Source organism: Oncorhynchus tshawytscha, linkage group LG11 (assembly GCF_018296145.1).
Source record: "Oncorhynchus tshawytscha isolate Ot180627B linkage group LG11, Otsh_v2.0, whole genome shotgun sequence".
Lineage (NCBI taxonomy): Eukaryota > Metazoa > Chordata > Actinopteri > Salmoniformes > Salmonidae > Oncorhynchus > Oncorhynchus tshawytscha.
In genome coordinates this window covers 6,720,214-6,743,751 of record NC_056439.1, presented here as the reverse complement: position 1 = coordinate 6,743,751, position 23,538 = coordinate 6,720,214, and the positions used below count along the sequence as shown (strand labels likewise).

The window sequence follows — 23,538 nt, the reverse complement described above, 5'->3', positions numbered from 1 at the left end:
GCTCTGTGGAGTATACAGCTTAAAGTGGTCCTATATAGATACACCAATCTCCACTGTGGAGCTTTGCAGCTCCTTCAGGGTTATCTTTGGTCTCTTTGTTGCCTCTCTGATTAAAGCCTTCCTTGCCTGGTCTGTGAGTTTTGGTGGGCGGCCCTCTCTTGGCAGGTTTGTTGTGGTGCCATATTCTTTCCATTTTTTACAATGGATTTAATGGTGCTTCGTGGGATGTTCAAAGTGTCTGATATTTTTTTTAACCAACCCTGATCAGTACTTCTCCACAACCTTGTCCCTGACCTGTTTGGAGAGCTCCTTGGTCTTCATGGTGTCGCTTGCTTGGTTGTGCCCCTTGCTTAGTGGTGTTGCAGACTCTGGGGCCTTTTAGAACAGGTGTATATATACTGAGAACATGTGACAGATCATGTGACACTGAGATTGCTCACAGGTGGACTTTATTTAACTAATTATGTGACTTCTGAAGGTAATTGGTTGCACCAGATCTTATTTAGGGGCTTCATAGCAAAGGGGGTGAATACATATGCACGCACCACTTTTCCATTTTTAACAAGTTATTTTTTTCATTTCACTTCATCAATTTGGACTATTTTGTGTATGTCCATTATATGAATTCCCCAAAAATCTATTTAAATTACAGGTTGTAATGCAACAAAATGTAAAAAATTCCAAGGGGGATGAATACTTTTGCAATGCACTGTATATATTTCTTCAAATACCTCGACACAATGACTCTGTACCGGTACCTCCTGTATACAGCCTCGCTATTGTTATTTTACTGCTGCTGTTGAATTATGTTACAGTGATTTTAAAAAGAAAATTACTTATCTATTTTTGACTTTTTAACAACCAAGCGTTGTTGGTTAAGGGCTTGGAGGTAAGCATTTAACTGTAAAGTCTACACCTGTTGTATTCGGTGCATGTGACAACTAACATTTTATTTTATTTGTTGTCCTGTTGGAAGGTGAACATTCACCCCAGTCTGAGGTCCTGTGCGCTCTAGAGCAGTTTTTCATCAAGGATCTCTCTGTACTTTGCTCCGTTCATCTTTCCCTTGATCCTGACTCGTCTCCCAGTCCCTGCCGCTGAAAAACATGATGCTGCCACCAACATGCTTCACGGTAGGGATGGTGCCAGGTTTCCTCCAGACATGATGCTTGGCATTCAGCCCAAAGAGTTCAATCTTGGCTTCATCAGACTAGAGAATCTTGCTTCTCATCGTCTGAGACCTTTATGTGCCTTTTGGCAAACTCCAAGCAGGCTGTCTTGTGCCTTTTACTGAGGAGTGGCTTCTGTCTGGCCACTCCACCAATCAGGCCTTTATGGTAGAGTGCTGCAGAGATGGTTGTCCTTCTGGAAGGTTCTCCCATCTCCACAGAGGAACTCTGGAGCTCTGTCAGAGTGACCAATCGGGTTCTTGGTCACCTCCCTGACCAAGGCCCTTCTCCCCCGATTGCTCAGTTTGGCCGGGCGGCCAGCTCTAGGAAGAGTCTTGGTGGTTCCAAACTTCTTCCATTTACGAATGATGGAGGCCACTGTGTTTTTGGGGACCTTCAAAGCTGCAGAAAAAATATTGGTACCCTTCCCCGGGTCTGTGCCTCGACACATTCCAGTCTCTGAGCTCTAAGGACAATTCCTTCGACCTCATGACTTGGTTTTTGCTCTGCCATACACTACCAAATGTGGGACCTTATGTAGAAAGGTGTGTGTGCCTTTCAAAATCATGTCCAATCAAATGAATTTATCACAACATCTCAAGGATGATCATTGGAAATAGGATCAAATCAAAGTTTATTTGTCATGTGCACCGAATACAACAGGTGTAGACCTTACAGTGAAATGCTTACTTACAGGCTCTAACCAATGGTGTGAAAAAAAAGGTGTGTGTGTGTGGGGGGGGTGGTAAGTAAAGAAATAAAACAATAGTAAAAAGACATTTGAAAAAAGAGCAGATTCACCTGACGTCAATTTTGAGTCTCATAGCAAAATGTCTGAAACCTGTTGTCATTACGGTGTATTGTGTGGGGGTCTGATGACTTTCTGAGTGCACTGTATGGATAGTACCAGTCAAACGTTTGGACACACCTACTCATTCAAGGGTTTTTCTTTATTTTTACTACTTTCTACATTTGTAGAATAAGAGTGATGACATCAAAACTATGAATTAACACAAACCGTTGAAGTCGGAAGTTTACATACACCGAGACAAATACATATAAACTCAGTTTTTCACAATTCCTGACATTTAATCCTAGTAAAAATTCCCTGTCTTATGTCAGTTACGATCATCACTTTATTTTAAGAATGTGAAATGTCAGAATAATAGTAGAGAGAATGATTAATTTCAGCTTTTATTTATTTCATCACATTCCCAGTGGGTCAGAAGTTTACATACACTCAATTTGTATTTGGTAGCATTGCCTTTAAATTGTTTCACTTGGGTCAAACGTTTGGGGTAGCCTTCCACAAGCTTCCCACAATAAATTGGGTGAATTTTGGCCCATTCCTCCTGACAGAGCTGGCGTAACTGAGTCAGGTTTGTTGACAGGTTTGTTTTACTTCCTCATGATGCCATCTATTTTGTGAAGTGCACCAGTCCCTCCTGCAGCAAAGCACCCCCACAACATGATGCTGCCACCCCCGTGCTTCACGTTTGGAATGGTGTTCTTCGGCTTTCAAGCCTCCCCTTTTTCCTCCAAACATAACGATGGTCATTATGGCCAAACAGTTCTATTTTTAATTCATCAGACCAGAGAACATTTCTCCAAAAAGTACGATCTTTGTCCCCATGTGCAGTTGCAAACCGTAGTCTGGCTTTTTTATGGCGGTTTTGGAGCAGTGGCTTCTTCCTTGCTGAGCGGCCTTTCAGGTTATGTCGATATAGGACTCCAAAGTACGTTCATCTCTAGGAGACAAAACGCCTTCCTGAGCGGTATGACGGCTGTGTGATCCCATGGTGTTTATACTTGCGTACTATTGTTTGTACAGATGAGCGTGGTACCTTCAGGCGTTTGGAAATTGCTCCCAATGATGAACCAGACTTGTGGAGGTCTACAATTATTTTTCTGAGGTCTTGGCTGATTTATTTTGATTTTCCCATGATGTCAAGCAAAGAGGCACTGAGTTTGAAGGGAGACCTTGAAATACATCCACAGGTACACCTCCAATTGACTCCAATGATGTCAATTAGCCTATCAGAAGCTTTTAAAGCCATGACATACATTTCCCAGCTGTTTAAAGGCACAGTCAACTTAGTATGTAAACTTCTGACCCACTGGAATTGTGATACAGTGAATTATAAGTGAAATAATCTGTCTGTAAACAATTGTTGGAAAAATTACTTGTCATGCACAAAGTAGATGTCCTAACCAACGTGCCAAAACTTTAGTTTGTTAACAAGACATTTGTGGAGTGGTTGAAAAACAAGTTTTAATGACTCCAACCTAAATGTATGTTAACTTCCGACTTCAACTGTATGGAATCATGTAGTAACCGAAAAATCTTTTAGATTTTAGATTGTTCAAAGTAGCCACGCTTTGCCTTGATGACAGCTTTGCACACTCTTGGCATTCTCTCAACAAGCTTCACCTGGAATGCTTTTCCAACAGTCTTGAAGGAGTTCCCACATATGCTGAGCACCTGTTGGCTGCTTTTCCTTCACTCTGCGGTCCAACTCATCCCTAACCATCTCAATTCGGTTGAGGTCAAATAGCCCTTACACCGCCTGGAGGTATGTTGGGTCATTGTCCTGTTCAAAAACAAATGATAATCCTAGTAATTACTTAAAAATCATACAATGTAATTTTCTGGATTTTTGTTTTAGATTCCGTCTCTCACAGTTGAAGTGTACCTATGATAAAAAAATTACAGACCTCTACATGCTTTGTAAGTAGGAAAAGCTGCAAAATCGGCAGTGTATCAAATACTTGTTCTCCCAACTGGATATATATATTTCAACAAATATATATAGGCGATTGGAAATCATGCGGACAATTACATTTATGGAAGCTAGAATCGATCTGCAATATTAAAGCTGATCTACCCCCTCAAATTTGTTTTTATAAGTAAATAACACAAACAGCACTTACAGTTGACCAGGGAAGCTCTAGCAGGGCAGAAATTTGACTAACTTGCTTGTTGTAAAAGGTGGCATACTACGATGGTGCCATGTTGAACGTCACTGAGCTCTTCAGTAATGCCAATCTACTGCCAATGTTTGTGTATGGAGATTGCATGGCTGCGTGCTTGATTTTATACACCTGCAACAGGTGTGGTTGAAATAGCCAAATCCACTAATTTGAAGGGGTGTCTACATACTTTTGGCCATGTAGTGTAGTTGAAGGCTTTTTCTTTGCGTAATAAAAATGCATTGAAACTACTTAGGAACTGTGCAGTTTGGAGAGGTGTGTGGCCACTTGGAGAGACACCAGTTAGACTTCTTACTCAAACCCTTTTAATAGTTTTTTTTAATCTTGCATCTACTCCAACGTTTCAATGAATATTTGTATTATGTTACTGAATGTATCCAGAGTATTTTCAGATTTAGTTATTGACAAATGCTGTGAAAAGTACAGTAAATGTAAAATGCACATAAAATCAACAGTGTCATTTTTGGATTCAATTTTGTGTCAGGTGAACTGTTATGTCCTTACGTTTGGTCTTATAATCTCCAAAGTGTTTTCTTTCAATTGCTACCATGGTAAATCATATGCTTTGTACAGTTCTTCTGTTAGAAACATTTCAATTTGGCCCTATCCATATAGGGCAATTTCAACAAATGTAAGGGGTTATCAAGTGTGGGGACCATGGCTTTGAATAATCAAACCATTAAAGACTGTCAAGTAATTATTATACCTTTATTTCAACAAGGAACACAGACTGAGACCAAGGTCTATTTTACACGTGGGCCCTGCATATACATGTTTACACATACAGTTTAGGTACAATGATTAAAAAACTACACAAGACAAACAAAACCATCACAAAAAAAAAAAAAAATACAGCAATAGATTTCATTTACACAGGTTATTCTACTAACAGCACAAGAACTTGCATTCCCCGAAACAAGTTACAAGCAATACAAAAATAAAAATGCTCCAATAAATATTTAAAATGAGCAACAGGGGGACAAGAGTCTCAAGTTTTAAGTTTAATCTGCAGGCTATTCCATAGGCAAGGAGTGTAACAGGAAAAGGCAGCCATACCCAACTCTGTGGAAATTGCATGGGCCTCAAGTGTAATCCATGCTTGAGACCTGGTTTTAGGAATTCTAATTTTAATATTGATGAGTGATGATAAATAAGAAGGTAGCTTATTCAGAAGTGCTTTATAGACAAACACGATAGCATGTTGTTCTCGTCTCACGGACAGCGAAGTCCAACCCACATTATGATGTAAAACACAGTGGTGAGTTCTGTAGCTAGCACCCGTAATAAACCTAAGTGCGCAATGATAAGTAGCATCCAGCGATTTAAGTGTTGATGCCGTAGCATGCATGTAAATAATATCCCCATAATCTATAACAGACATAAAAGTAGCTTGCACAATTTGTCTTCTATTTGTAGAATCTGTATTTGTAAACATGTCCTGTTTCTATAGAGGAAGTCTAGCTTGATTTTGAGCCGTTTACAAAGTTTGTCAATATGCATTTTAAAAGACAGTTTATCATCCAACCATATCCCTAAGTATTTACATGCAGAGACCTGATTAATTCGAGAACCATCTAAGCTCGTAAGTGCAAGTGTATTTTCAGCCAACTTTTTGAACCTATTAAAAATCATAAAATGTGTTTTCTTTGCATTTAAAACAAGTTTCAGCTGTATAAAAGACCCTTGTAATATCTTAAAATCTGTCTCCAATAGTGATAATGCTTGGTCAGCCGTTGAAGTGATAGAGTACATGACAGTGTCATCAGCATATAAAGGAATTTGACACTTTCTTATCTCATCACCGATATGGTTTATGTAGAGAGTGAACAGTAATTGATCAAGTTTAGAACCTTGTGGGACCCCTTTAACCAACTCCAATGGCTCTGACTGGATGCCATCGACTCTAACAGCCTGACTTCTATCCTTTAGATAGTCATGAAACCAACGACAGACATCCAGGCCCAGTCCTATTGACGACAGCTTACCCAAAAGTATCGCATGGTCTACAGTGCCAAAAGCTTTAGATAAATCTATGAACAAGGCGGCACAGTACTTTCTATTATCTAGGGCATTAGTAATTTCATTTACAACACGTACAGTGGCCGTAATAGTACTGTGGTTAGGTCTGAAGCCAGATTGATTACTAGAAAGAGTATTGTTAACAGTTTAAAAAGATTGTAGTTGCCTATTCACCAGTGACTCTAGAATTTTTGCCAAACAGAAGAGCTTAGAGATGGGCCGATAATTATCCAATTCACTATCAACACCTCCCTTGAGGAGTGGTAAAACAAAAGCTGTTTTCCAAGATTTAGGAATCTTTCCTAAGACAAATGTTTGATTAAAAATGTGCGTCACTACACCAGCAATAATAGATGCCGCACACTTGAGTACATATGGATCCAGATTGTCAGCGCCTAAAGATTTCTTAGAATCTATAGAATCTATAGCAGATAGTGCAGATAAGACCTCATCTTATCTAATCAAAGCAAACTAACATCTCTGCATAGTATCAAATCAGCAAATCAGAAGATGCTCCATAGCAGGGTGCTCATATCAGATTTCTTGATCCAACATCCTCTCACTCTGTATCTCTTACAGTCAGTAGACATGGAGGATGGGAAGCCTGATCTGCTGCTAGTAAAAGAAAAGACAGTGGAAGGCGGACCAGAGAGCATTGATCTGCAGAGTGGACAAAAAATGGGGGAGCAAGGTAAGGGAGAATTGCATATAGCACATTGTCTTCCAACAGGTAGCATCGCTTCTATGCAAGGCTCATCCCTCATCAGTGCTGGAGGGATCGTCTCACTATCTGACATAAAACAATACATATAGTCTACATACAGTAATGCACCTGACAATTGTTTTGTTCTTCTTCATTCATAAAATGAAATCAGTACAACTTATGTTTGCATACAAATGCAGACATAATAAATTAACTTGACGAGGTTATTGACACAAAAAAAAAAAATCTAACCTCTTCCTGCAGGTGGTTGGCTGGAGGATAACAGAGGAGACTGGGCGGCCATCTTGGATTCCCAGACGTGTGCAGCCAATGGCCAAGCGGAGATCATTGGATGGGACAGTGTCCTCATCTCTGGGCTAGGGAACAACACTGTTAACCATAATCAGATACAGACAGCCGAAAGCAAAGCAACATCCAAACTTAGTCTCTATGACAACAGACTGGCTGAGACCAGGGCGAGGTGTAGATTTGGTCTGCAGGGTCGGGGAGGTGTCCGTATGCGGCTGGAGAGAACAGATACAGACTCGGCTAGTGATGCTCCGTCCTGCTCCTATAGTTGTGATTCAGAGAGACTGATGGTGCCTCAGGTTAACCCCCTAACAGGTGCTGCCTTCAGCCTGCCTTCTATAGGGTCTATCAACTGGAATATGGACCCTGCGACAACACAGACTCTCCCTGGCCTTCGTCCTCCTCACACTCTCCTAATGTTAAACCAAACCTCAGACAATGCCAGTGCCTCAACACTAAATGGCTACACAAGCCCATTGACAAATGACAGTAGTAGTATTGCTATCAGTAGATATGGTGGCAAAGAGAAGCACTACCCGTGTTCATTTTGTGGGAAAGCCTTCAGTTTCCCCAAACAGGTGGAGATCCACAAGAGGATACACACAGGAGAGAAACCATTCAGCTGCCACCTTTGCCAGGCCAGTTTTTCACACTCATCCAGTCTGAAGAGGCACCAGAGGATGCACACAGGGGAGAAACCATTCAGCTGCCACCTGTGCCGGGCCAGTTTTTCACACTCATTCAACCTGAAGAGGCACCAAAAGGTCCACACAGGGGAGAAACCATACAGCTGTACCCAGTGTGAGAAGAGGTTCTCCCGCCAGCAGCGGCTGAAGATGCACCTGAAGAACCACACAGGAGAGAGTACGTTTGCCTGTACGCAGTGCGGGAAGAGGTTCTCAGAGAGGAGCTGCCTCAGGATACACCAGCAGAAAATGCACACGGCCCATGTATAGAGTATAGTGACATCATAATCTAACTGAGCAGCAGCAGTTAGGGAGAGCTTCTTGTAAAATGTTATTCTTTTTGTTAAATTATTTTGTATTTAGTGAACAGTTTGGTTGTTTCAATTGCAGTGCTGTGTTCTCCACATCTGGAGATGTTAGTAGATGTTTTTCCTTTGAGAAGATTGTTTGTTTTTGAGAGAATGATCAACCTGGCTCTAAAGACTAGATAGTCTACTAAGTCATCTTGATCATCTGGCAACAAGGGCAAGGTTGAGGGACTAGGGCATCAGGACAAGAGAAGAAGGAGGAGAAATAGAGGATAAAACCAACAGAAAAAAGGAATTGATTTGGAGGATTTCTAAAGGAAAGACAGTACAAGACATTGGAAAGTCAACCAACAAACAAAAACACACACAAAGGAGAGGTAGGATTGTTTTGGACAATGTAATTGGTGTGTACAGGGTTAATTACACAACTAATAGCATATTTTCATTATAAATAGTGCATTATTTAAAACCGTTACATGCATGTCAGTGGAGGCTGGTGGGAGGAGCTATAGAAGGACAGGCTCATTGTAATGGCCTGAATGGAATATATGGAACGGTATCAAACATATGGAAATCATGTTAGACTCCGTTCCTTTTATTCCATTCCAGCCATTACAATGAGTCAGTCCTCCTATACCTCCTCCCGCCAGCCTCCACTGACATGCATCAATACTCAAATTCTAAAAATAACAATGGCAACAGTAGCAGGAGCTTGGCATATTCCATTTGATCTACTATAGCAGAAAAAAACTCTGATCATTATAAACCGCATCACATACTAAAACTGCTGAGGGAAAATCCAGAGACATTGTTGGCTGATTACACCCTAATTGGAGACTGTTCACAACGTTGACATCAGCTAACCGCTCGCCCACACCATCTGCCCGGTACAGTTGAAACCAGAATTTATCCATGAAGAGCACACTTCTCCTGGGTGCCAGTGGCCAATCGAAGGTGAGCATTTGCCCACTGAAGTCGGTTAAGAGACCGAACTGCAGTCAGGTCAAGACCCTGGTGAGGATGACGAGCATGCAGATGAGCTTCCCTGAGACGTTTTGTGCAGAAATTCTTCAGTTGTGCAAACCCACAGTTTAATCAGCTGTCCAGGTGGCTGGTCTCAGACAATCCCGCAGGTGAAGCAGCCGGATGTGGAGGTCCTGGGCTCGTGTGTTTACACGTGGTCTGTGGGTTGTGAGGGTAATTGGACGTACTGCCAAACTCTTTAAAAACAACGTAGGCAGGTTTTTGGTAGAGAAACGAACAGCCAATTCTCTGGCAAAAGCTCTGGTGGACATTCCTGCAGTCAGCATGCCAATTGCAAGCTCCCTGTAAAACTTGAGACATTGGTGGCATTGTGTTGTGTGAGATGCCTTTTATTGTCCCATGCACAAGGTTCTTGATATGCCATGGCAAAGGAGAAATGCTCACTAACAGGGATGTAAACAAATTTTTGCACAAAATTTGAGAGAAATAAACTTTTTGTGCCTATGTAACATTTCTGGGATCTTTTATTCCAGCTCATGAGAAATGGGACCAACAATTTACAATTGCGTTTATATTTTTTGTCAGTATATTCTTTAAAGAACAAGTTAACTACTGACCTTCAGCATGCATATAGGGAAAGGCACTCAACTTGTACTGCAGTGACTCAGATGACTGATGTTTGGCTAAAATAAATGGATAATAAGATGATATTTGGAGCTGTATTAGATTTATTAGATTTCAATGTTGCATTTTATGTTATTGATCATGATTTGTTATTGAAAAAACTCACTTGTTATGGCTTTACATCACCTGCCATCACAGTTACTACATCAGAGTTACTTATCCAATAGAACTCAAGAGAGTATTCTTCAGTGGTAGCTTCTCTAACATCAGATATGTACAGTGCGGTATCCCTCAGGGCAGTTGCCTTGGGCCGTTACTCAATTTTTACAAATTATTTGCCACTTGTCTAAAATGACAATGTATGCTGATGATTGCACACTCTACACATCGGCACCTACAGCCAGTACAGCCAAGTCGTTAGTAAGTGTCAGAATGGGTAATTAAAAATAAACTGGTCATAATATGTCACATATGGTCACATATGTCTACAACCAAAAGCATTGTATTTGATTCAAAGCATTCTCTTAGACCTAAACCACAACTGAAGTTGTGCATAAAGGGTGTGACCATTGGACGAGTTGAAGAAACTGAACTCCTAGGAGTAACATTGGATGGTCAGTTATCATGGTCAAGTCATGTTTGGCCTCCCGAGTGGCGCAGCGGTGTAAGGTGCTGCATCTCAGTGCTTGAGGCGTCACTACAGACAACCTGGTTTGAATCCAGGCTGTATCACAACCGGTCATGATTGAGAGTCCCATAGGGCGGTGCACAATTGGCTTAGCGTTGTCCGGGTTTGGCTGGTGTAGGCCGTCATTGTAAATAAGAATTTGTTCTTAACTGACTTGCCTAGTTAAATAAGGGTTAAAAAATATACACTGCTCAAAAAAATAAAGGGAACACTTAAACAACACAATGTAACTCCAAGTCAATCACACTTCTGTGAAATTAAACTGTTCACTTAGGAAGCAACACTGATTGACAATACATTTCACATGCTGTTGTGCAAATGGAATAGACAACAGGTGGAAATTATAGGCAATTAGCAAGACACCCCCAATAAAGGAGTGGTTCTGCAGGTGGTGACCACAGACCACTTCTCAGTTCCTATGCTTCCTGGCTGATGTTTTGGTCACTTTTGAATGCTGGCGGTGCTTTCACTCTAGTGGTAGCATGAGACGGAGTCTACAACCCACACAAGTGGCTCAGGTAGTGCAGGGCAACAACCCAGCAGCAAATTCTCCACTGGCACCCTGTGCTCTTCACAAATGAAAGCAGGTTCACACTGAGCACATGTGACAGACGTGACAGAGTCTGGAGACGCCATGGAGAACGTTCTGCAGCCTGCAACATCCTCCAGCATGACCGGTTTGGCGGTGGGTCAGTCATGGTGTGGGGTGGCATTTCTTTGGGGGGCCGCACAGCCCTCCATGTGCTCGCCAGAGGTAGCCTGACTGCCATTAGGTACCGAGATGAGATCCTCAGACCCCTTGTGAGACCATATGCTGGTGCGGTTGGCCCTGGGTTCCTCCTAATGCAAGACTATGCTAGACCTCATGTGGCTGGAATGTGTCAGCAGTTCCTGCAAGAGGAAGGCATTGATGCTATGGAATGGCCCGCCCATTCCACAGACCTGAATCCAATTGAGCACATCTGGGACATCATGTCTCGCTCCGTCCACCAACGCCACATTGCACCACAGACTGTCCAGGAGTTGGTGGATGCTTTAGTCCAGGTCTGGGAGGAGATCCCTCAGGAGACCATCTGCCACCTCATCAGAATCATGCCCAGGCGTTGTAGGGAGGTCATACAGGCACGTGGAGGCCACACACACTACTGAGCCTCATTTTGACTTGTTTTAAGGACATTAATTACATCAAAGTTGGATCAGCCTGTAGTGTGGTTTTCCACTTTAATTTTGAGTGTGATTCCAAATCCAGACCTCAATGGGTTGATAAATTTGATTGCCATTGATCATTTTTGTGTGATTTTGTTGTCAGCACATTCAACTATGTAAAGAAAACAGTATTTAATAAGAATATTTCATTCATTCAGATCTAGGATGTGTTATTTTAGTGTTCCCTTTATGTTTTTCAGCAGTGTATATACACTACTATTCAAAAGTTTGGGATCACTTAGAAATGTCCTTGTTTTTGAAAGAAAAGTGAATTTTTTGAAGGCCAGTATCCCAGAGTCGCCACTTCACTGTTGATGTTGAGATTGGTGTTTTGCGGGTACTATTTAATAAAGCTGCCAGTTGAGGACTTGTGAGGCGTCTTTTTCTCAAATTAGACACTCTAATGTACTTGTCTTCTTGCTCAGTTGTCCACCGGGGCCTCCCACTCCTCTTTCTATTGTGGTTAGAGCCAGTTTGCGCTGTTCTGTGAAGGGAGTAGTAAACAGCGTTGTACGAGATCTTCAGTTTCTTGGGAATTTCTCACATGGAATAGCCTTCATTTCTCAGAACAAGAATAGACTGACGAGTTTCAGAAGCCTGTAATCAAATCCACAAATGCTGATGCTCCAGGTGCTCAACTAGTCTAAAGAAGGCCAGTTTTATTGCCTCTTTAATCAGAACAACAGTTGTCAGCTGTGCTAACATAATTGCAAAGGGGTTTTCTAATGATCAATTAGCCTTTTAAAATTATCAACTTGGATTAGCTAACACAACGTGCCATTGGAATACAGGAGTGATGGTTGCTGATAATGGGCCTCTGTACGCCTATGTAGATATTCCATAAAAAATCTGCCGTTTCCAGCTACAATAGTCATTTACAACATTTATCTACACTGTAATTCTGATCAATTTGATGTTATTTTAAATGGACAAAAAATGTGCTATTATTTAAAAACTAAGTGACCCCAAACTTTTGAAAGGTAGTCTATATATATTGACAAAGTTGTTGTGAAGATGGAGAGAAGTATGTATGTTATAAAAACATGTTCTGCGTTATTGGCACAAAGATCAACTGTACTATTTGTTCCGGCTTGGATCTTGTCCCATCTTGATTACTGTCCGGTAATATGGTCAAGTGCAGTAAAGAAAGACCTAGCAAAGCTGCAGCTGGCTCAAAACAAAGCAGCATGCCTTGCCCTTAACTTCACACAAAGAACTATCATCAACAGCATGCATGATAGTCTGTCATGGTTGAGGGTTGAGAAGAAATTGACTACTTCTCTTCTAGTCATTTTAATAAACATTTGTGTGTTGGAAATGCCTAAACACTTGTATAATCTATTTGCATACACTTCAAACAGACATACATACCCCACCAGACACACCACTATGGGTTTCTTCACAGTACCCAAACCAAAAACAGATTTAATCCGTTGCTCAGTTATGTATAGAGCCATGTCATTGTGGAATGCTTTAAAAAAATCACAGCGCCTCCCTCTTTCTAAAAATCTAATTTAACTGTACTGTATATAAGAATATGAACATTTGAATTGTATTTTTGTTGTCTCTTGGTGTCTTTCCTATATATACAGCGCCATCAAGAAAGTATTCGGACCCCTTGACTTTTTCCACATTTTGTTACATTACAGCCTTAGTCTAAAATTATATATTTTTTAATGATCCTCATCAATCTACACGCAATACCCCTTCATACATTTTTGCAAATGTATTAAAAAAAAGGAAAGGATGCAGACCCTCTGCTATGAGCCTCGAAATTGAGCTCAGGTGCATCCTGTTTCCATTGATCATCCTTGAGATGTTTCTACAACTTGATTGAAGGCCACCTTTGGTAAATTCAATTGATTGGACCTGATTTGAAAATGCAAGACATGAGGTTGGAGGAATTGTCCGTAGAGCTCCGAGACAGGAAGGGTACCAAAATATTTCTTTAGCATTGAAGATCCCCAAGGACACAGTGGCCTCCAGCATTCTTAAATGAAAGAAGTTTAGAACCACCATGACTCTTCCTAGAGCAATCGGGGGAAAAAGGCCTTGGTCAGGGATGTGACCAAGAACCCAATGGTCATTCTGATAGAGCTCTAGAGTTCCTTTGTATTGATGGGAGAACCTTCCAGAAGGACAACCATCTCTGCAGCGCTCCACCAATCAGACCTTTATGGTAGAGTGGCCAGACAGAAGCCACTCCTCAGTAAAAAGCACATGACAGCCCGCTTGGAGGAAACCTGGCACCATCCCTACGGGGAAGCATTATGGTGGCAGCATCATGCTGTGGAGATATTTTTCAGCGGCAAGAGACTGGGAGACTAGTCAGGATCGAGACAAAGATAAACGGAGAAAAGTACAGAGATCCTTGATGAAAACCTGCTCCAGAGCACTCAGGACTCAAACTGGGGCAAAGGTTCACCTTCCAACAGGACAATGACTCTAAGCACACAGCCAAGTCAACGTTTGGGACAAGTCTCTGAATGTCCTTGAGTGGCCCAGCCAGAGCCTGGACTTGAACCTGATCTAACATCTCTGGAGAGACCTGAAAATAGCTGTGCAGCAACGCTCCACATCCAACCTGACAGAGCTTGAGAGGATCTCCACCAGAGAATAATTGGAGAAACTCCCCAAATACAGGTGTGCCAAGCTTGTAGCGTCATACGCAAGAAGACTCAATACTGTAATCGCTGCCAAAGGTGCTTCAACAAAGTACTGAGTAAAGGGTCTGAATATTCTAAAAACCTATTTTTGCTTTGTCATTATGGGGTATTGTGTGTAGATTGATGAGCGGAAAAAACAATTGAATCAATTTCAGAATAAGGCTGTAATGTAACAATGTGGGAAAGGTCAAGGGGTCTGAATACTTTCAGAAGGCACTTAATTCTTACGTTTTCATTTTTTGTTTTTGTTGAATGTAATAACTAGTTCTTGTCTATTACAGTTCTGTACTTTGTCATGTATTTGTATGTTTTATGTGGACCCCAGGCAGAGTAGCTGATGCATGTGCAGTAGCTAATCGGGATCCTATAAACTAAACATGTAATGTATTACTAGTTAGTTTGTTTGTAGTTAATTCTGTTGTATTTGGATGCAGTAGGAAACTAGATGAGGTGAACTGAGGAAAGAATGAGTATGAAAAGGCAGAGTAGATGATATGGTGATGGTTGGTGTGATGGCCGGTGGGCTTTACTTGGCTCTAGCGACTCCTTGTGGCAGGCCGGGCACCTGCAGGCTGACCTCGGTTGTCAGTTGAGCAGTGTTTCCTCCGACACATTGGTGCAAGTGACTTCTGGGTTAAGCGGGCGGGTGTTAAGAAGCACAGTTTGGTGGGTCATGTTTCGGAGGACGCTTGACTTGACCTTCACCCCTCCAGAGCCCGTTGTGGAGTTGGAGCGATGATACAAGATCGTAATTGGATATCACGAAAATGGGGAGAAAAAGGGGGGTAAACCCAAAAAAATGATAAGCATTGTCTGTACAGTAAAATGCTGTAAATGATGTCAAGAGCTCAGGCTCTGTGCTTCACAGCGCTGGATGGGTTTTGAATGACAGCTATTCTGAACTTGAGCACCACACGCTACAAGAAGTTGCCCCCATCCCTCCCTCTAATTGGGCAACTTTTGCAGATGTTTTGTTTTCTGAGGGAAATGCTGTAAATTAAGAGGTCTCAATGTATTCTGAAAGATGAGACGTTGAGGATTATAATAAATACTGCTTTGATGTCAAACTTGCAAGTCAAAAACCTGTGAATCCAGACGTGCTCTTCACATTTCCATGTCATCAAATTCATGTCATAAACACTGTGAACATTTATGATCACTATGTTTGATGTACATTTACTAGATGACATGGCATCATACCCTGGGTTGTTCTGAACAGAATGAGTCTGTCTATTGTGAAGAAAATTTGTCACGAAACACACACCTGAATGCACCCAACTCCTTTCTATATCTATACAATTACAACCCGTTTCTCTGAATTGCCCTGTGAAACCTTAACACTAAGATTGTACCTCATGTTGGCAATAGAACAAGCTTTCAAATGATGCTTACCTGACCCAGACTGAAATTTTTAATGGGCTGTTTTTGGATAGTGTAAACAACAGTAATTGTGTGATGTCGGGGATGCAGGGCTGTGTTCCAAACAAAACAACTACAAGTCTGTTTGCTCTAGTTCCTCAATGGCACAGCTAGGAGCTCAAAAAAGCACCTGATAGTTGAAGACTTTGTGTCATGAAATTACTTAGGAACTGTGCACACTTTGGAGAGGTGTCACCAGTTAGTCCTCACTTAAACCCTTGTCATTGTTTGGTCTTATGTTGCACTTACCCCACATTTTCCAGGAATATTCTTATCATATTAATGAATGTATCCAGAGTATTTTCAGATTTCATTATCAACAAATGCGGTGAAAAGTGCAGTAAATGTAAAATAGTGATTTTGGGATTCAGTCTTGTATCACGTGAAATGTTGTGTCCTCAACTTTGGTCTGATAATGGTCCTATCAGCACCTAACTGTTCCCATTTTAATTGCTACCATGTTTATGAATATGCTTTTCATATTTATTCTGTAAGAAACACCTCCCTGATCAAGGCTCCAGTCAAGGATCCAGTCTGCAGCCCAGACCCTTCTCTTCACAGTCTTAGTGCAGGGATGAAGCAGGGCCTGGGTCTGATAGAGATAGACCTTCCTGTTCCTATGATACAAACACCACAGTATCCATGATGAACAGAGCAGGTCACCCTGGGCTTCAGCCTTCACAGAGAGTGGTAGGAGACCCTCCTGGCGGTAGTCTATCTCCTTCAGGATCTCATCTGGTGACTGGGTTCATAGAAAGCCTGGACCTGGGTCCAATACAGACAGGGTCAGGATGGACATTCACCACAAGAGGTACCTAGCCTATAACACATCACACAGTCCTAACAACACCCAAACAATGACTAGAGGTCAAGGAGGGAGCTCAAAGACTAACCACCTGAGGGTGGTGGCTCCTGCTTCTACATCCTCTGACGTCATTGGATCACAACGTGGGAAGCCGGGCATTAGGACGGATGCTGACAAGCCATATGCCTGCCCCACGTGTGGGAAGCGCTTCACTGAGGTGACTTATGTGAAGAGGCACTAGACCGTTCACACCAAGGAGAGGCCCTTCAAGTGCAAACTGTGTTACAAGAGCTTCTCCTTCCCAAGTAACCTTATCAGACATAGGAGTGTTCACAACGGGGAGAAATCATAGCAGTGTGGCTTAAGATGTAAACAGGAGATATCTGGGAACCATTCTTTAGCTGACATATTATAGTTATCATGTTTAGTGTCTTAGGGTTAGAGGGTTTTTTGGATTACTAAGTCCCTCAGTTGAGCATCTTTCTCACATGAAACAGACTTATTTTTTAGTGTGCTGGCATACACAAAATATTGTAATTGAAGTGTAACTATTTTCCCCCTCTGAATTGGTCTGTTCTATTCATAAATAATATACTGTCCCTCTTTTGTATAACACCCCCTTCCCCCAAGAAAACATTAGCAGTGGTGAGGTAGACCAGAATTAAGTGGTAGACTTACAATATTTGCCTTGTGAAGCCTACCGGAATAGATTTTGGACTGGTGGGATTTTTTGTGTGCATCCTCCACCCAGAGGAAGCGGATGCTTCGCTGCTCAGGGCTCAACCTCTGTCATGCTTTGCTCTCTGGAACAGGGAGCCGCTCAAAGGGGTGATCAGTGGGGTAGTGTTGCGTGTAGAGGTGGATCAAAGGAAAATATATATTTGTAGAGTTTGTGACGCCCGCTATTTGGTGAGACGTACTGTAAACCCAGTGGCAATGGTGAGACTGAGAATATCGTCTATCTTGTTGAGCTTTGACAGAGTTTCTACCTGATAAGGTCAGGTTAGGTTATATTTGCTATTCTATGAGGGCCTATGTTCTGAGCCCGCTACGGTGCTTTAGGTGCCAAGGATTCAAACATGTTGCATCAGTGTGTAGAAGGGATATCACACAATGTGAGAAATGTGTAGGAGGGAATAGTCATAAGGAGTGTACAGTTGGGATAGAGAAAGCATTGTATGTCAACTGTGGGGGCGCTCATGCAGCTGGGGATCCGAAGCACCCTCAGAGACAGGTTGAGATTGCCAGAGTTCGAGTTGGGAGGAAAGTTTCCTATGCTGAGGCAGGGAAGAGAGTAGAGGTGAGTGATTTGACTGGGAGCCCCCTAGTGAGTAGGCCTAAAGGGAGAGCTCCAGAGAGTATGAGATTTTGTCAGGTTGGATTTCCTGCTTGTAGAAATCACAGAGGATAGATGTGGTAGTTGCAGCAGCAGAGAAATATTTGGGTGTGAGAGATTTTAGTGCAGATAATGTACAGGGAGTTTTGAGAGAAGGGGTTCCATCCTCCAAGGCTGACGGCCAGATGTAGGATCTCTTAGGGCCAAAGTAGTTTGATGGGGTGGTGGGTTTTTGGGGAGAGTGGGTCGGTGTAGGGTTAGATGGTGGTGCAATTTAGAGGTCCTGAACAGTCATTCTGAAACGTATTTTTTAACTAACTACCAGGAAGTTAGAAAAGACAGGTTGGGTGTGTGGGGAGCTTATATTAATGAGCTTGCCTTGACTGACAGCCCTTTGAAACACCTATATCAAGCAACTTAGATGCAGGGAGAAGTGTTGCTGTAAAATCATCTCAGTTTTTTTGTAAAACATCTCCCGTTTGGCATGTCTCTCGTGATGCAGTTCACAGCAGCACTGACGGGTGTGTTGACCTGACAACTGCGTTTGAGTTTTGAACAACCCTTATGTTCCATGCAGGCTGAAGAACTAGCTAGACCGTAACTAGCTACCCCCAGGCACAGCCAATAGATGAATAGGGTAAACTTTCAATTATATTTGCTGACACCTCACTGTCCAATTTTGGCACCAGTGGAGTAGCTATATAGCAATATAAACCACGCTCCTCTGCAAACACGCTTTTTCTGGTGTTGGTTACACAGTCCTTATTTAAATTAGATAAGAGAATATCATGTTGTATGAAAATGACAGTTAAGGTGATGTCACCTTACCCCTTAATAATGAATCCAAGTGTTTGACATGGGGAGGGGACCAGTAATTTATGATAAAACTTTATAAATGTAGAAGCAACAGTGACCTTGATGATTTTCCCATTATTATTATTTTTTTAACCAAAAAGGTGCAATCCACCCTCCGAGCTGCGAAAGGCAGCAATAAGTAACACAGCGTCTAGTCTGCTGGAAAGCCACACGAAGAAGACACCAACTAATAACATCCTTTCTCTACAGTATGTACGGAAGTAAACTATGACCAAGAACAATTTACACATGAGCGGTTTTTCATTGTTATTTGGACATTTATAAATACCATGGAACTCAAAATATGGTTAATTTAACTGCGCAGCATCACATTCCCCATCTATTATTTAATTCGCGTTAGAGACAGGACTTGGTTGTTAGACGTTATCTTGGTATCGCTAGCTGCTAACAATGGCTAACTGTATGGTTTTTCACACTCAAATAGCCTCCATCATGGAGGTGCTAGCAAATACAGCCGTGGCAGAGATCTGTAAACTCGTAGACGACGACTATGCAGTGTTTCGTTTGGAAATAACTCAAAGCCAGAAAGAAAACAGGGGATTGCGGAGGAAACTACTGGAAATGAAGGTGTCACGGGAGCGCGCAGAGAGAACAATGCGAGAGCGCGTCCTCGCCAGTCGTCCCAGTAGTGTCAAGATCCTTGACCGATACAGAGGAATGGCAAGGGGTACATTTTGTAGGAGGCTGCGGAGCAGGTCGCCGTTCATATATAGCTCAGTGCCTGTTGCCCCTTTTCCCTCTGCACGTGTTCAGATGTGTAACCCAGAATTTGGTCTTGGTCAGTTTTTGGATAGAATGCAATAATTCTCCTGATTACTTAACTACCTTGCGCAAAGACACAATATCATATTGTAACCAGATCCTTTATTTACTGTATTTCTTATTGTTTACTAATTGAAAACAATGTGATGCATGGAACATAATCGGCCTACATCAATCAATTAATAGTATATCAAGTAGTTATGAGAAGTGTTACCTTGCCAATTCTAGACAGCATCAATAGTGTACAATATACATTAACAGTAGCTAACCGAACCACCTCTTTTCCTCCAATCACTTTCTCGGGTGAAGGACATCTCACTGGAGGCCACAGGAACTTTGTGAAGCCAGCGGGGCACAATACATGGAGAGATGACCAACAAATCACTCTTGATGAGGGGAGTGGAACCTCAACCCAGCATGTTATCATGATAGAGGTTAGTGTAACAGTGTTGCATTGAAAATTACAATTACTTTGTAACTCAAATGTGGCCTGTCTATTTCAGAATGTGTATGTGACCAATCAAATTTGATAGATTGATCTATCCTTGCTAGGTGTCCCGCTAACGCCTTCTCTGGGTTGGTATTATGCCCATTATCTCAACACCTTCCTTTTCATATGGAATTAGCTTGAGCACTTCATACCATTTTAATACCACAGTGAATATACCTATTTACATTATCAACACTTTTTCCCTTTCTTGCCCTAGTTTGGCGCAGTGGTAGCATATTGGGCAATTCTGGAAGGTTGAGCACCTCTGGGAGCCTCAGGGCCTCTCCTTCCTCTTCCACGTCCTCTTGAAATTGTGGAGGCACGGTCGGCAGAGAACTGCCCTGGTGGGGTCTTCCCCATCTCCTCATTATGTGTCCTGCCCACACCATCCAGAGGGTATTCACATTCTTCCCATGTAGACCTGCACAAGTCTGGTTCATCCTTGGGAGCAATTTACAAACGCTTGAAGGTACCACGTTCATCTGTGCAAGTATAAACACCATGGGACCACGCAGCCGTCATACCGCTCTGGAAGGAGACTCATTCTGTCCCCTAGAGATGAATGTACTTTGGTACGAAAAGTGCAAATCAATCCCAGAACAACAGCAAAGGACCTTGTGAAGATGCTGGAGGAAACGGGTACAAAAGTATCTATATCCACAGTAAAATGAGTCCTATATCGACATAACTTGAAGGCCGCTCAGCAAAGAAGAAGCCACTACTCCAAAACCACCATAAGAAAAGCCAGACTACGGTTTGCAACTGTACATAGGGACAAAGATCATACTTTTTGGAGAAATGTCCTCTGGTCTGATGAAACAAAAATAGAACTGTTTGGCCATAATGACCGTCATTATATTTTGAGGAAAAGGGGGGAGGGGTGTCTTCCAAATGGACAATGACCCCAAGCAGACTTCCAAAGTTGTGGCAAAATGGCTTAAGGACAACAAAGTAAAGGTATTGGAGTGGCCATCACAAAGCCCTGACCTCAATCCTATAGAAAATTTGTGGGCAGAACTGAAAAAGCGTGTGCGAGCAAGAAGGCCTACAAACCTGACTCAGTTATACCAGCTCTGTCAGGAGGAATGTGCCAAAATTCACCCAACTTATTGTGGGAAGCTTGTGGAAGGCTAGTCGAAACGTTTGACCCAAGTTAAACAATTTAAAGGCAATGCTACCAAATACTAATTGAGTGTATGTAAACTTCTGACCCACTGGGAATGTGATGAAATAAATAAAAGCTGAAATCATTCTCTACTTTTAATCTGACATTTCACATTCTTAAAATAAAGTGGTGATCCTAACTGACCTAAGACAGGTAATTTTTACTAGGATTAAATGCCAGAATTTGTGAAAAACTGAGTTTAAATGTAGTTGGCTAAGGTGTATGTAAACTTCCGACTTCAACTGTATATGTGAGTAACTCACATCAGAGTGTTTAAATAAGTTCCGATCATAATCCTTTACTCGGGTGTTACACGTTGCAGGTCACGACATCCTAATCAGACACTCATAATGCACCTGTTTATCTATCCTAGATATGTGCCCCACTAGCGCCATCTCTGGGTTGGTATTATGACTATTATCTCAACACCTACGACATTGTTATCCAATTCAACTCATGTACCGGTAATAACCTCCTCTCTTCTTGTCAGTCTGCAGATGGAGAGGCTGCAGGTACTGGAGGATCGTGTCTGGTCAAGCAGGAGAGGACTGAAGGAGACGACCCACAACACAGCAGAGAAATCCAGACTGTAGACACGGGGGACCACTCCACCACCGCTATGCCCCAGCCCAGGACCAGACGCAGCATCACGGCAGTCAGTGGAATGCCGAACGCCGTCCTCAAGTCCGAGACAGACAAAGAGACTTTAACTGTAACCAAAAGGCTTTTACACACAGGATCTGACCACAGGTCAGACCCAGAGAGACTGAGGCTGGGGCCACTGGGCTGTCCTGCTGTTCCTGGCTCAGAGTACTTACCATTATTTCGTCAGAGCCAGATGACGGATCATTCCTGTGGAGATGGTGATCGTGACCCGTTAGACACAGGCAGTGATGATCCGTCTTGTTCTTACTCTACAGAGCTGGACCCTGGCAACATGCCCTTGGGTTTAGAGACACAGACTGATATGTCTAGAGGGGACTGGAACCGGTACAGTAGTAGTGTATACTATGAAGGGTGCCTAGATAAGAAAGGGGAGGGTCTGGTCGTAGATGAAGTGAAAGTGGAGGGCGACACTCCTCCCACACGGAATGGAGATCGTCACCTTGGAGACGGACACTCACAGGGCAGAGATTTCTTAGATTACAGGGAAAGCTTAGAGACAAATCCAAATGTCACAAACCACTGCACTTTACACACATTCAGGGATGGCGACCCAGTGTCCATGTCGATGGGACCTTCCGACCCACACGGCTCAAATGACAGGGCTAGAGCCCAGGCTCAGGGAGGGGAAGCAACATCAGGCAATAGTAAAGATAAACGGTTCCTCTGCATGTTCTGTAACAAAGGCTTCAGCTGCCTCCAGAAGGTGGAGATCCACCAGAGGGTCCACACAGGGGAGAAACCCTTCAGCTGTACCCAGTGTCAGATGCGTTTTGCCCAGACTGGTGACCTAAAAAGGCATCAGAGGGTCCACACGGGGGAGAAACCATTCGGCTGCCACCTGTGCCGGGCTAGTTTCTCCCACTCCTCCAGCCTGAAAAGGCACCAGAGGGTCCACACAGGGGAGAAACCCTACAGTTGCCCTCAGTGTGAGAAGAGGTTCTCCCACCAGCACCATTTGAAGATGCACCTGAAGGTCCACACGGGAGCGAGGTCGTTTGCCTGTACGCACTGCGGGAAAAGTTTCTCAGAGAGGAGCTACCTCAGAATACACCAGCAGAAAAAACATTCCATTCTATAACATAGAAAGTAACCATTATGCTCAAAGTTTAGATCAAACCTTACATTAAAGACAAAGATTCATTTATTGTTGTCAGCAGAAAAGAAACAGAGGTGCATTTGGTATAACAAGAGTTACAGATTTCAGTGTTGAATATTCCTGAGTAGAATATTGCATCGAGACAGTGTGTGATATATAATATATACAGTGCCTTCGGGAAGTATTGAGACGCCTTGACTTTTTCCAAAAATGTTTACATTACGGCTTTATTCTAAAATGGATTAAATTAAACAAATCCTCAGCAATCTACACACAACAACCCATAATGCGAAAATAGTTTTTTTTTTTTTGGGAGACTAGTCAGGAAAAATGAACGGAGCAAAGTACAAACAGATCCTTGATGAAAACCTGCTCCAGAGCGCTCGGGACCTCAAACTGGGGCGAAGGTGCACCTTCCAACAGGTCAACGACCCTATGCACACAGCCAAGACAATGCAGGAGTGGATTCGGGACAAGTCTCAAAATGTCCTTGAGTGGCCCAGCCAGAGCCCGGACTTGAACCCGGTCAAGCATTTCTGGAGAGACCTGAAAATAGCTGTGCATCAATGC

General features: G+C 42.5%; 3 protein-coding genes and 1 pseudogene across 8 annotated transcripts in view; all 4 read left to right on the top strand.

Annotated features, from left to right (window-relative positions):
• LOC112261343 (transcriptional regulator prz1-like) overlaps window positions 1-8,743 on the top strand; it is a 28,706-nt gene extending 19,963 nt beyond the window's left edge. The window contains exons 7-8 of one of the 2 annotated variants that reach the window (XM_042330448.1): window positions 6,759-6,870; window positions 7,147-8,743. In XM_042330448.1, the coding sequence (XP_042186382.1) occupies window positions 6,759-6,870; window positions 7,147-8,147 (1,113 nt within the window). In that variant the 3' untranslated portion in view covers window positions 8,148-8,743. The remainder of the gene's footprint in view (window positions 1-6,758; window positions 6,871-7,146) is intronic. The other variant, XM_042330449.1, reaches the window with a different exon arrangement.
• LOC112262262 (zinc finger protein 554-like) overlaps window positions 1-23,538 on the top strand; it is a 141,488-nt gene that overhangs the window by 59,949 nt on the left and 58,001 nt on the right. The window lies entirely within an intron of this gene.
• Window positions 18,970-23,538, top strand: part of LOC121847777 — a 30,458-nt pseudogene continuing 25,889 nt past the window's right edge.
• On the top strand, window positions 19,430-23,149 carry LOC121847793 (zinc finger protein 250-like). Its single transcript, XM_042330553.1, has 2 exons — window positions 19,430-19,985; window positions 21,697-23,149. Exons 1-2 carry the CDS (start codon window positions 19,752-19,754, stop codon window positions 22,948-22,950), a joined length of 1,488 nt encoding a protein of 495 aa, XP_042186487.1. The 5' UTR covers window positions 19,430-19,751; the 3' UTR covers window positions 22,951-23,149.

Excerpts from the sequence above, each read along its gene's own strand:
- LOC121847793 (XM_042330553.1), top strand. The coding sequence starts at position 19,752 with ATGAGAAGTGTTACCTTGCCAATTCTAGACAGCATCAATAGTGTACAA. Across the intron at positions 19,986-21,696 it reads AGCATGTTATCATGATAGAG|TCTGCAGATGGAGAGGCTGC; the intron begins GTTAGTGTAACA and ends TCTTCTTGTCAG.